The sequence below is a fragment of the Uloborus diversus genome, chromosome 9 (genome assembly GCF_026930045.1).
Source record: "Uloborus diversus isolate 005 chromosome 9, Udiv.v.3.1, whole genome shotgun sequence".
Taxonomy (NCBI): Eukaryota; Metazoa; Arthropoda; class Arachnida; order Araneae; family Uloboridae; genus Uloborus; species Uloborus diversus.
Genome location: NC_072739.1, coordinates 132,155,116 through 132,169,218, shown reverse-complemented (window position 1 = coordinate 132,169,218; position 14,103 = coordinate 132,155,116). Strand labels below are relative to the sequence as shown.

Genomic DNA, 14,103 nt, shown 5'->3' with positions numbered 1-14,103 from the left:
AACAGGTGTTGCCAACCGAAAACTAAAAACTCTGGTTGTCATGACAACAAGTTCAAAATATTCTAAGTCCGAAAACGCGGGAAAATATCTAAAAACGCGCGAAAAACCCCCGTAACCTTCTTCAAGATTCAGGCGCAACCCAAGGTCAACCCCAAGGTCGGAGGAAGTGGAGGGGCAATGGTCGGCAGGCGCAACCAGGCGAGGTCACAGGCGCAGCCGGCTGCGCAGCTGCGCCTGCTGCAGGGAAACCGGCCTTTTTACACTACTTTGGACACTTCATCTTATACTATGTAGAGATACAAATACAAATACAAAAGTGACGACCAGCAACAGGCTCTGGGTCCAGCTAGACTGGTCCTAGTCAATTTACAATCCCAGTGAAGATCAATGGCCCTCTTAAAACTATCTACTCCCCTGCTCATTACCACCTCTTCCGGTTAGCTGTTCCAAGGTTCCACTACCCTGCTATAATAATAATTTTTCCTAATATCCATATTAGCCTGAGATTTAAACAGCTTAAAATAATGACCCCTTGTCCTGTTTTCAGTGCTTAACTTCAGCCCCGTAACATCTTTCATTTTAATAAATTTAAACAACTGAATCGTGTCCCCTCGGTCTCTTCTTTGCTCAAGACTGTACATTTTTAGCCTTCTAAGCCTGGAATCATAGTCTAAATGAGAAAGTCCATTTATTAGCCTTGTAGGCTGCATTTGAACCCTTTCCAATACATTAATATCTTTCTTAAGATAAGTAGACCACAACTGAACAGCATACTCCAAATGAGGTCTTACCAAACTTCTATATAAGGGCAGGAGAACTTCTTTAGATTTGTTTGAAATAGATCTATTGATAAACACAAGCATCTTATTAGCTTTGTTACTAGCTGTGCTACACTGTGTTGGCTGAACTTTAAATCCTGACTTATTAAGACCCCCAGACATTCTTCATTTTCTACACTCCCCATAACTTTGACATCATCAGCAAAACGATTCATGTTCCCAGAAATATTTTTATAAATATCGTTCATAACAGCAATGAGCAAAACAGGCCCTAACACTGATCCTTGAGGAACCCCGCTTAAAACCTCACTCCAATTAGAATAATTTCCCATTACAACTACCCTTTGTTTCCTTCCGGTCAGCCAGTTTTTTACTCAAATGAAAGTTTTCCCTCCTATTCCTATATCAGCTAATTTGCTAAGTAGAGCAACATGCGGTACCTTATCGAAAACTTTTTGAAAATCAATGTAAACAACATCTACAGGCTTCTTATTGTCCAAAGCCATGGTAACTTTGTCATAGAAATGTAATAACTTAGTTGCGCAAGATTTACCTTTCCTGAAACCGTACTGAAAACTAATCAATAGACTATTAGTCTCTAAAAAATTTACTATCTTAATTTTTATCAATGTTTCAAAAATTTTGCAAACCACCGAAGTTAGACTCACAGTTCTATAATTTCCCGCACTCCCTTTAGACCCTTTCTTGAAGAGCGGTGCAATGTTAGCCAGCTTCCAGTCTTCTGGCACTGTCCCCGAGTTATAAGACGCATTGAAAATATTTACAATTACATCTGCTAATTCCTCTGCACATTCAACTAAAATTTTTGGATAAATATTATCTGGTCCCGGAACCTTAGTTTCTTTAATTTTTTTTAAATGAAGTAAAACGTCATCCCTGGAAAATACAATGTCCTTAAGCTGTACTAAAGCTTGTTGATGTCAACTGTTGAGATACAGTTATCGTTAAAAACACTCGAAAAAAATTTATTAAGAACATTAGCAATATCACTATCGTCCTGAATTAAAATTCCGTGCTCATCAACCAGTGGCCCAATATGACTATTTCGAACTTTCCCCGAATTAGCGTATGCAAAAAAACCTCTTGGGGTTCCTGTTTATGTTACCTGACAGTCTTTGCTCCAACTCTCTTTTCTGAATCCGTACCAAATACTTAAATTTACGCCTTACCTTACAATATTGGAGCCTATCTGCACTGTGACCAGTTTCTTTAAACCTATGAAAAGTGGCTTGCTTGTAATTTAGAGCGTCTTTAGTTTCCCTGGAGAACCACATGGGCCAAATTTTAGTGTTGACACCCTTTCTCCTAAAGCGAACATAGTCCCCAACCGTTTTCGCAGATTTTCCTTGAACTCTGCCCACTGAAGATTCACATCGCTATTGTCCAATCCGGAAGAAAAAACTGCTTTCAAACTCTGCCTAAGTGCCACAAAATCAGTATTTCTGAAATTGAGCACAAACCTGAAATTCTCTACTATGTGCATATCAAATTTAATCCCAAGCCTAATATTGTTGTGGTCACTATCTTCAATGTGTTGAAGATGGGTTCTGCACATAACCGCTGCAGGGGTTATGTGTAATACAGAAGGTTCTACACATAACCCCTGAACAGAACCTTCCATGTCGCAGAAAACTAGATCCAAAATCATGTCCTGTCGAGTACTCTGAGTTACAATTTGATCTAAGAAACAATCACCAATTACTTTCAAAAATTCCTCTTCTCTGCTATTACTATGGCAAAAATTATTCCAATCAATTCCTGGAAAATTAAAATATCCCATTATGATGCCTGACCCCTTGCTTGAAATGTCACTAATAATACTAAACATCTGTTCATCTTGATCCTGGCTTAAGTTGGGTGGCCTACAAACAGATATGACTGTACTGTTTGTTTTCCTCAGCCGAGACTTAGTGCCGATTTGCACATGCGTCAGGTCTGCTCTGATTTCATCAAAATAGGGAGGGAAACGTGCAAAGTAACATGTTCAGCAGTTCTTCCAATGTAACGTCGAACAATACAGATATAGCAACTGCGAGCGGAAAGTGCCCATCCTCATCCCATCACCCCTTTTTGAAATGGAATCGGTCATGAGTGGTAGTCTTTGCTTTCGAGAACGGACAATAACTGCTACTAGATAGCTTTGTCTGGAACGAAACGTTGTCCATATGAATAAATGTAATCGAGATTAATCGTTGAGGACTTCACTCATTTGTGTTTAATATGAACAAAGGTTGTGCCAGAAAGTTTTACACAGTTGTAAGAAGCAATTTTAAGTCGTCTCTTTTATTAAATACTATAGTTGGGGACAAACCTAGCATGGCGGCATTGTGAACGCTACCGAGATCCTAATCACAGCATAACGACGCTGGCACGCTGCCAGGTTAGGTTTGCCCCACTTATAGATAGTATCTATACGCGGCAGCAATCAAGCACGCGGAGTAAAAAAGAGAGAGAGAGAGAAAGAAAACTTCTGCTGAAGCAATGAGATTTTTTTTTGCCACTTTGGTGGGGGATATTTCGATAATTGGGAATCTGGCGCTCTTTCTTTATTGGCGCCAATTTTTGGCTTCAGCGCCTACGCGAGAGGTATTTTTGTTGCAAATCCAAAGAGAGCGGAAACATCTATTCACATAGAATCACTATATATCAGCAGGGTTACCAAAATAAAATTATTTACGCCAAAAATGAGGCGATCGCTCCAGATTCCCAATTAGCGAAAAATCCCCGTTTGGTGTGTTTCACGTTATGATAACTCCGCAAATTAAGCATTAAAATTTAAATTTTTGCAATGTTGTTTTTGGCAATGTTTGACATGCAGAAAGCACTTTGTTTTGATTAGGGGATATTTCACGTTCGGATAAATCTGCAACGGTCTACCTCTGACGTCACAAGAATGGGTGGAGCTACGTAACCTTCTGACGTCACATCGTTTCCTTTGCTACTTGATTATCGCGTTTGATAATTTTTTCTTTTTGCTTTTCGATCTTATTTTTTTATTTATTTATTTCCCTTTTTTTTTTATCTTTATTTCCTTTTTGTTATTGTTATAAAACAGAAAGGGAGTTTATTTTTTAAAGCAATAACGGTTTTACTTCATATTTAATTAAAATATTATTGATTTTTAAGACATAAGAGTTCTAAAAGATATGATTATTTTATTCGAAAAATGGGAGGGGGGGGGGGAGGAGATATCAAGAATAATTTTTCAAGTTATTTACCAAAATATGTTTTATTTTCGCTATTTAATGGAAACATTTTGTGGGGAAATATAGGTTTTAAGTTTCTATAAAATAAAACGTTATACGAAAAAAGAATGGAAAAAAAGTACGAATTTTTTCGTTAAGAAATAATTTAATTCCTTTGAGCCGACAAATAACAGGAATTATCTAACGTTTATTAGCACAAATAAATAGATTGTTGAATACACGTGTTTCGGGGTTTCCGGGAACCCCTTTTTCGATTCAAAGTTGTGAACTTTTGGATGTAAAGACATACGGTAAAAATCTGTTTATTTGTACTAAAAAACATTGGTTATTTCTTGTTAATATTATTATTAAAATTTAAAATAGTGCGTGGCGATTGTCAAAATAAGTTTATCAAGTTACTCAACCATTACATTTTTATTTTAGCAATTAAATGAAATTTAATAGCTAAATGAGATAATTTAATAGCTAAGTTTATGGGGAAAATAGGTTTTAAGAGTCTGTGAAATAAAAGAGCTGACAAAAAAAAAAAAAAACAATAAAAATGGAAGAGCAGGATGGGGGGGGGGCAATACTGTTATACCAAATCCAAATCATTTCTAATGAGGAATAAGAGGAAACAGAGGTATGGATTAAAACGAAAAATATACATTACTGAAGTTTAGTGCATATGTGCTCAAGCATCCCAACTCCTTCAAATGAATGCTTTTGACAAAGTATCGGTTTTTTGTATCATTTTATGAAATAAACTAAGATGACTTGAATAAGAGTCCCCTGCTCATTTCGCTACGCCGCAGCCCCGGGTTTTATGCCAAGGTTGGGCACGGTCAACTCGGCCTTTCATTTCTTCAGGGTATCGATAAAACGAGTACCAAGCGTGCTTGAAACCTAAACACTAGGGGCTCCGTGTTCGGCTGACCAGAACATCTGATTTTAGCACCCCAGTGCCAAATGTTAGTTCATAAGTTTTGTTGATTTTAATTTCAAGGATACAAAGCTAGCAATACGTTTTTTAAATGAATAAACTTGCAAATATAGGATCGAATTAAAAAAAGTTTAAAATTTCGGGGGAGGGGGAATGAAATGAAATGGAAGTGTAACTTTTTTTCTCTAGCAAATACTTGGTAATAGGGTAATAGCAGATTAAAGTAGCAGACATAGCAATACCTCCGTAGTCAACGTGTTAAATAACACTAGCCTACACTCCAGGGTTCCCCGTCAAGGGCGCCCATACAGGGGGCAAGTGGGAGCTCTAGCCCCCCCCCCTCCGTAGATATTGGAACCTCCTTGCTTTTAGTACTTTTTTCTTTGCAAAAATGGAAAAACATTTCTTCTCTATCCATCAATGAATAATTTATTAAAAATGTCACACTTCAATAAGTCTAATCTGCACTAAAATCGGTTTCAAAGGGGAAAATATCCTGCTTAACCATGAAGAAAATATCTGAGCCCCCCCCCCCCCTTTAAACATATGCATATGGGCGCCCATGTCCCCGTACCTACCGCTTACACATGGTTTCATTAGTCAGATGGGACACTGAAAACAGTTAAGTTTCTTGATCCAGACCAGGAGACGGGCAATTCCTGATCCAGCATCCTCGGAGATATCGATTTGGAATGAAAATTTGGAGGCCTTCCGTGATCACGACTGATTAAACGTGACGTGAGCCTGTCACCATTAGCGTACACGGAGGATCTCCGACCAGCTGCATCGAACCCGCGACCCTGCAGTTGCGAATCCAACGCCCTACCGATCAGGTGAATACGGCCACATGTTAAGAACCTGCATAGGTCGCTGTATCATTTACCTGGGGACCCTGCTCAATGGGCTTCTTTTTCCTACTAATGGATTTTACCGCAGCGCTGTAATTTGAATTCTTGACTTCAAAATTCAAATGATTGCCTGGGGTTTGATACTGGCTGTTATGTGTTGGATGTTGCGTGCTGGATACTGTTTTCGCTTAAAAAGGATGTGTGAAGTCGAAAAGGTCGTTAATAAATAATTCGATTTCGAGGTGCACCTTTCTCGCCGAGGGGAGGGGGCACCTTCTAGCCTATTCAGGTAAACATAAGCGATGGAATAATTTTAATCGTGATGTATTTTGCAGTTCCTTAAGATATTTTGTAATTTTTCAATGTGTTTAACTAATCCAATTTAGTTTTTATAAGTCAAGGATGAAGATTGCCCCTAAAAATAATATAAACACCTAAATATAAAAGAAAACCTAGTAATTTATGTTTACATTTTTTATAAATAACTAGTAAAAAAGTTAATATAAAAAAATGTCTTTTGAAAATTGTTTTTTGATTTTTTTTCAAAAGCCGTGAGGTATAAGAAATCCTCCTTGCACCCCCCCCCCCCTCCTTGCCGGCACCCATGTGCACATCTCTTATTTCCTGTGGAAATAATAGGTGTCACATCATTGATTGTCGTATTATTAAAATTACAAAAGTATAAGAAAACGAAGGAAAAGAATGAGTAAAAAAAACTAGCGAGACTAAAACAACGCAAATCCGCTTATTTCAGACCGGCTGAAGAAAACGTAGCTCCACCCATTCCGATGACATCAGAAGGCAACGTAGCTGTGACGTCAGTGGTAGACCGTTGCAGATTTATCCGAACGTGATATTTCGATAATTGGGAATCTGGCGATTTTTTTTTCTTGGCGTCAATTTTTGGTTCCAGTGCCTGCGCGAGATGTATTTTTCGTTGCAAATCTCAACAAAGAGAACCGAAACATCTATTCACATAGGGTTACTATAAATCAGCAAGGTTACCAAAATAAAATTATTTACGCCAAAAATGAGACGACCACGCCAGATTCCCAATTATCGTAATATCCCCTATGATTAGATTAGCGAAAATGTTAGAAAACAAGTCAAATGTTTTATATTATGACTAGCATTCCCGTACCCGGCATTGCTCGGGTAATGGAATTAGCAGGGGTTAAAAAGTGCTTGGTGCACCTAGTTTCGAAAATCCCCTATAATACACAGTTCAGTCACATTAATGTGACCATCTGTCAAAAGCCAGAATAACCACCTTTCGCAGAGCGGACTGCTGCGAGACGTGCAGGCAGAGAGTCACTTAGGTCCCTGAAGGTGTTCTCTGGGATGTTGAGCCATGCCGACTCTAATACCGTGGCCAGCTGCGCTAGATTACGCGGTTGAGGATCCATGGCGCGAACAACTCGATCGAGATGGTCCCACAGATGCTCGATCGGGTTTAAGTCAGGTGAATTGGCTGGCCAGGGGAGGACGCTAAACTCATCCTGGTGCTCCTCAATCCACGCACGTACACTGGCAGCTGTATGGCACCTCGCATTGTCCTGCTGGAAGATGCCATCATCCTGAGGAAAAACAATGCGCATGTAGGGGTGGACATGGTCCGCAAGGACAGATGAGTACTTGTATTGATCCATCGTCCCTTCCACACTGATCAGTGAACCCACAGAATGCCAGGAAAACAATCCCTAGATCATAATGCTCCCGCCTCCAGCTTGGACCGTTGCGGCAATGGTTGCAGGGTGGTTCCTTTCAGAGGTTTCACGCCTTATACGCCAACGTTCATCTGTCCGATGGAGCATAAAACGCGATTCATCTGAAAGCGCTACCTGTCGCCACTCAGTGGACGTCCAGCCGCTTTACTGGCGTGCAAATTCTAGCCTTCGTCGTCGATGAACAGCAGTCATCATAGGTGTACGAACCAGGCGTCTGCTTCAGAGGCCCAGACGCAGCAATGTTCGCTGAATAGTAGTTTGGGAGACACTTTTGGTAGCCCCTAGGTTCATTTTGGGGGTCAATTGCTCAACGGTAGCGCGTCTATCTGCCCGAACGCATCTCCGCAACCGTCGTTCGCCTCTGTCATCTATGGCCCGTGGTGCACCACATTTGCCACGTCGCTGATTTTGGGAAGTCCCATTTTGCCCTGCACGGTACACTTTTACCACGGCGGCACGCGAACAGTTCACAAACTCGGCCGTTTCGGAAATGCTTTCACCCTTGGCCCGAAAGCCAATGATCATGCCCTTTTGGACGTCGGATAAATCGCTTCGTTTCTGCATTACGCCAACGCTTGAAATGTTTTCCGAAGCCCTCACAGGCCCTTTATATACGCTCAACTGCACTGTGCTGCCACCTGCCTTCTGTGATTGGTTATTTAACTCCGACGTGGAAAGTACGTGGTGGTCAATTTAATGTGACTGGACTGTGTAATTACTTATTACCTATAACTTTTTCTAATTTGGGAAGGATCCCGGGGCCCCTGGACTCCTTACATATATACCCTTGTCCTTAACCGATCTTAAACTGTTATTAACGATCCTTTTAAAGTATTGATTATCTTCGAAAACACAGGCCATCCACATTTTATTGATATACCTATGTTTAAGCAAAAACTTCTTTGTATACAACACTTTTAGTTTTTTTTTTCTGGTGCAAAATTATTAAGCTGCTTGATGAACTCACTTTGGAGCAAGCTACCGTATTTTCGGGATTAAGCGCCGCGGCGCATACAAGAAAAAAAGTTTCAAAAATGTGGATGCGGCGCATATAATGGGAGCGGCGGGTATAGTGTTTTTTTTTTTTTTTCCCCGATCAAGTTTTAAAAAAAATCCGAGTTTGCAAAAAAGTTGAACATTTTACCAATAGATGGCGCCACACTTTTCCCTTTCGTTTTGCGAAATGAGCGACAAGCAAAGCAAAGAGGGGTAGCCATGAGGGGAGGTGAGTCAGCGATTGCTGGTGTTGCACCATAGAGAGAAACGCTAAACCACGTGAGCGCTGAATGACGTGAGCGGCGAGGAAGCCTCATCGAAGCGAAGGGGGACGGAGGGTCAAGGAAAGGAGCTTGTTAGCAAGACTAGCAGGGGAGGGGGGTGGAACTTCCAGTTTTCTAAAGGGGAATCACCCCTTTCAACAAAGTGGGTTGCTCGGGGTGGTCAAGTGACCTACTAATTGAAAACTTGTTTCTCCGTCTCCCATCCCCAATTTTATTCACTCACATCGTCGCTTTTGCTGTCGTTCGTGCGTTCTTTTCTTTCTTAAAGTTTTTACATCGAGTTTCATCTGAAATGGCTCCTACTAAACGACTTAAGAGTTACACTGCAGCTTTCAAGTTGGAAGTTATCGCTAAGGCTGAAGCGATCGGAAATCGTCCTGCTGCCCGGGAATTCGGAATTGATGAAAGATGTGTTCGGCGTTGGAGGTCCGAAAAATCAACGATCGAAGCGATGCCGAAGACAAAACGTGCCCGACGAGGAAGATCAGCTCACTGGCCGGATTTAGAACGGGACCTGAAGAAGTGGGTAGTGGAGCAGAGAGCTAAAGGAATTTCCGTTTCGACTGTCCGGATTCGAATAGAAGCCAGGTGCATCGCTGCTAATTTGAATATTTCCAACTTCAAAGGCAACGCGAATTGGTGCTTCAGATTCATGAAGCGGAATCATTTGTCCGTCAGGCAGCGAACAACTGTGGGGCAGAGTCTTCCAGCTGATTGGATGGAGCAGAAAAAAAAGTTTTTAGACTACGTCGAGAAGCTGAAGAAAGAAAACAACTTTCAGCCTCATCAGCTTATCAACATGGACGAAGTCCCTTTGACTTTCGACTGCCCTCCCAACAGGACTGTCACATCTACCGGTGAGAAGAGCGTCGCCATTACAACCACGGGGCATGAAAAAACATCATTCACGTGTGTTTTGGCTTGCACGGCTAGCGGAGAGAAGCTGAAGCCTATGCTGATTTTTAAGCGGAAAACGGTCCCGAAGGAGTCTTTCCCGTCCACCGTTGTCATCCGCTGCAACGAGAAGGGGTGGATGAATGAGGCCCTGATGTCAGACTGGTTTAACGAAGTTTGGAGAAAAAGGAAAGGCGCTTTTTTCCAACCAAGTGGAATGTTGATTATGGACTCCATGGCGGCGCACAAGACCGACCCTGTGAAGGAAGCGGCGCGGCAATGTTTGGCGTCCCTGGCCATCATACCAGGTGGGCTTACAAAAAAGTTGCAGCCCTTGGATTTGGCCCCCAATCACAGTTTTAAGAGCCACATGCGTCAACAATGGGAGTCCTGGATGGTGAACGGACTGCACGAATACACGAAAGGCGGCAACCTGAAGAAAGCGTCGTTCGCGGAAGTGGCGAAGTGGGTAGCTGCAGCTTGGAATGCGGTAAAGCCGAGCACCATAATTTCCGGCTTCACCGAGGCGGAGATCATTCCCCGAGTCCCGGATGTTGCTGCGGAGGACGATGGCTCCGATGACGAGGAAAACAGCCCGGAGCTCGATGCAGACTTTCTAGGACTATTTGCGTCCGACAGCGAGGACAGCGATTTCGAAGGATTTTGAATCGCCGATCCATAGTGGATGCGACCCACTGAAAAAAGCGTGCTTATAGTGGCGCCGACCACTTAAAAAAACGTGGAGCGCCATGAGGAGAAGGGTCCGCGTCCCGCGCTCTGGATAACCAACCAATGTCTCCTCCCAAAGTACGAAAATTTTAATTATAGTAATAATAATATAGTTATGTTAATTATATTCTTTTAAATTTTATTTTCATTTTATTGCAAGTTTCTGAACGTCTACATTGCGCTTTTAAGTTGCGTTAAGTTGGATGCGGCGCTTACAGCGGGCGCGGCGCTTATAATGGGTGCGGCGCTTAATCCCGAAAATACGGTACATAACATTGGCCGTGTGAAAAAAAGTCTTCTCTTAAATGGATCCCTGCTACTTTTAATGTCTGTCCTTGTGACTTATTAATGGTTATTGCAAAGCACACTTTAACAGGAAACTGCACTCTTCTAAATTCAAAAGGATAGTCCGCCTGTGATGATGTTCTTAAAAACTTCGTTTCTAGTTTTGAAAAAACGAAAGCAAAAGACAGAAACATTATGATTTGACTTGAGAAAAGCCTCGAAGAACCACGTGAGAAACAAAAACAATATCAAATTTATAGTTCGCTATCGACCAAAAGTTGAGATGAAGTACTGAATAATGATTTGAATGGAGGAAAGCCTTCGAAAATAAGGGATTTGAATTCAATGACAGGTTTTAATTTCTCAGAAATTAAGAGGTTTTAATTAATTTCTCCCGAACTAATTGAGATTTCGAAAAATCCTTTCTTAGTGGTTACTTTCGTAATCATGCGGACATGCCTGCCAAATTTCAAGTCTGAAGCTTCAGCGGTTTCGGCTGTGCGTTGATATATATATATATATATATATATATATATATATATATATATATATATATATATATATATATATATATATATATATTATCTCAGGACATTGATTTTTATATATTGAGATATTCCCACAACTAATTTATTTTGATGAATTTTTACATTTTATTCAACTTTTGGAGTGGTTGTGGCACCAAGGTGTTTCAAAATTCGCTACGACCACGAAACTGGAATTCTGCTTGCAACACCACTATCGTTAGCAATAAATAAATTTTAAACCACAAATGCAATCAGACGCAATTCTTGGCGAAAGATATGATTAATTACTTTTTTTTTACTCGACAAGTTATTCGAGTAAAATGTCTCCTTTTATAATAATTATAATATACGTAGTTAGTATCCTTTCGTATATTTAAAACCGATGTAACAACATTTACAAAGAGAATCCTATTTATTTTACAAAGAGAATCCCTCCCTGGGCTATTACAAGTGAATAGCCCAGTCAAGTTTTGCCAAGTTCGTGATAAAGCAGATAACGACACTCCAACAAGTAGAGATTTTAAGCCAAACTGATTGAAGCAAAACTATCTTTTGATCGCTTAACTAAAGTTTCTAGTAATTGAAAGACTTGGGAAGATTTCGACTATTGGGAATCTGGCGGTCTTTCTTCATTGGCGTCAATTTTTGGGGGGATATTTCGATAATTGGGAAACTGGTGCGGTCGTCTCATTTTTGGCAGAAATAATTTTATTTTGGTATAACTTTGATATACCCCCCAAAAATTACGCGCCAAATCTGGCATTCCCTACGGACTTTTTAGGGTTGCTGTTCCTTATTTTGGTGTTGCCAATTTAGGTTTTTTCAGCTTTTAGGTTTTTACTGTTGCCAAATTTAGTATTTTCATGTATTTTGTACCATTTTTTGAGTTTTTTTAAAAGTTTTGTGGCAACAATTTTTGTGGCAACAAAGTTTTGGGTCAACAAAAACAAAAAAAGTCGCCAAATTTCCGATTTGGGGGGGTATATCAAAGTAGTTCCTTTATTTTGGTAACCCTGCTGATTTATAGTAACCCTATGTTAATAGATGTTTCCGGTCTCTTTGTTTAGATTTGCGAAGAAAAATACCTCACGTGCAGGCGCTGGAGCCAAAAATTGACGCCAATAAAGAAAGATCGCCAGATTCCCAATTATCGAAATATCCCCATTTTTGGCTCCTGCACCATCACGAGAGGTATTTTTCATTGCAAATCTGGAACTACTTTGATATACCCCCCCAAATCGGAAATTTGGCGACTTTTTTTGTTTTTGTTGACACAAAACTTTGTTGCCACAAAAATTGTTGCCACAAAACTTTAAAAAAAAACTCAAAAAATGGTACAAAATGCAAGAAAATACTAAATTTGGCAACAGCAAAAACCTAAAAGCTGAAAACACCTAAATTGGCAACACCAAAATAAGAAACAGCAACCCTAAAAAGTCCGTAGGAAATGCCAGATTTGGCGCGTAATTTTTGGGGGTGTATATCAAAGTTATACCGCAAATCTAAACAAAGAGAAAGAAAACATCTTTTCACATAGGGTTACTATAAATCAGCAGAGTTACCAAAATAAAATTATTTACGCCAAAAATAAGACGACCGCGCCAGATTCCCAATTGTCGAAGTATCCCCGAAGAATTCAACACAATCAAGAAAAAATCTTACTTTTCTTGCAGCAAACGAATTCCATTTTCCGGAAAATCTGGTCTTGTCACAAAAACCTTTGCTTTACTCATAATTATAAATAGAAGCTTCAAAAACTAGATCAACAAACATCTCTAAACATTAAAACATTCTAAGTGCACTAAAAGTCTGATTTTCATCCACAAGCATACGACACAGATAATGCATTAAAAACTCTGGACCACGAAGTACATCAGTGAAATAAGTGGATAAACACATGAAATTCAAAATTATTGCTTCTTATTAAGGCTGAACTTGATCGCAATGTCTACTTAAAGAAACATCCAGCATTTGACGTCCTGAATTCAAACATGATCCCACGAGATGGCGCTGACGCTTAAGTGAAATTTAGTGGGGCCATGATTCAAATTACGTTTTTCGCTATCACCGATTGCGATAGGACCCAACTCTTTGAGTTTCTTGTTTATACAAATGGAATGGAATAGAAATGGAGAAGAAATTCGCACCCGTCGCATCGTCAATGTGGAAAATAAGTTGGAAGAAGAAGACAAGAGAGAAATTTACTTCATTTAAGGAAGAAATAATTAAGGACATGGAAAGGAAATGGGCGACCGTGGAAAGCAACTCCATACAGTTTTGACCTTCCACATCGATTGTTCAACCGTCCATTAAACTGCCACATTTAATGGGAAAACCTCGTGGCAGATTTGCAAAACCCAGTTCGTGATAGTGGCGGATGCAAACGGATGGAACTCTGCTACCAAGGCCTTCCATCTTGCGGCATCGTTGCGGGGGGACGCTGCGGACACGCTACAGACTCTTCCGGACAGCCAGCGCCTGTAGTTCACCGCTCTCACATCTACGTTGTAGCTTCGTTTCGGTGAGAAGTACCAGAAAGATTTCAGTCGACTCTAGTTGAAATCCCGTTTCCGGAAAACCGGGGAAACCGTACAAGCGCTTGCGACTGACGTCAAGAGATTGTCTCATCTGGCTTTTTGCGACTGTCCTGCAGATGTTCGAGGCAATCTGGCACCTAACTACTTCATCGACGGAGTTCGGGATCCTGAAATCCAAAAGGCCCTCCAGATGGCGGATGCAAACGACAAGAAATCTACTTTCTGGTTTATGCGATGAGACACAAGGCCGCCCAAGAAGCAACCCGTGAGGATCACCATCCAATCCAATATTAAAGGACTCAGGAAGCTGATGAGTCTGATTCCAGGTCGTCCCAGCTCGCTGAACTT

The 14,103-nt window shown here is 40.6% G+C and overlaps 1 protein-coding gene across 1 annotated transcript in view; it reads right to left on the bottom strand.

Annotated features, from left to right (window-relative positions):
- Positions 1-12,951, bottom strand: part of LOC129230107 (glyoxylate reductase/hydroxypyruvate reductase-like) — a 55,361-nt gene extending 42,410 nt beyond the window's left edge. The window contains exon 1 of the mRNA XM_054864508.1: positions 12,881-12,951. Coding sequence (XP_054720483.1) covers positions 12,881-12,951 — 71 coding nt within the window. The remainder of the gene's footprint in view (positions 1-12,880) is intronic.
- Positions 12,952-14,103: the final 1,152 nt, after the last annotated feature.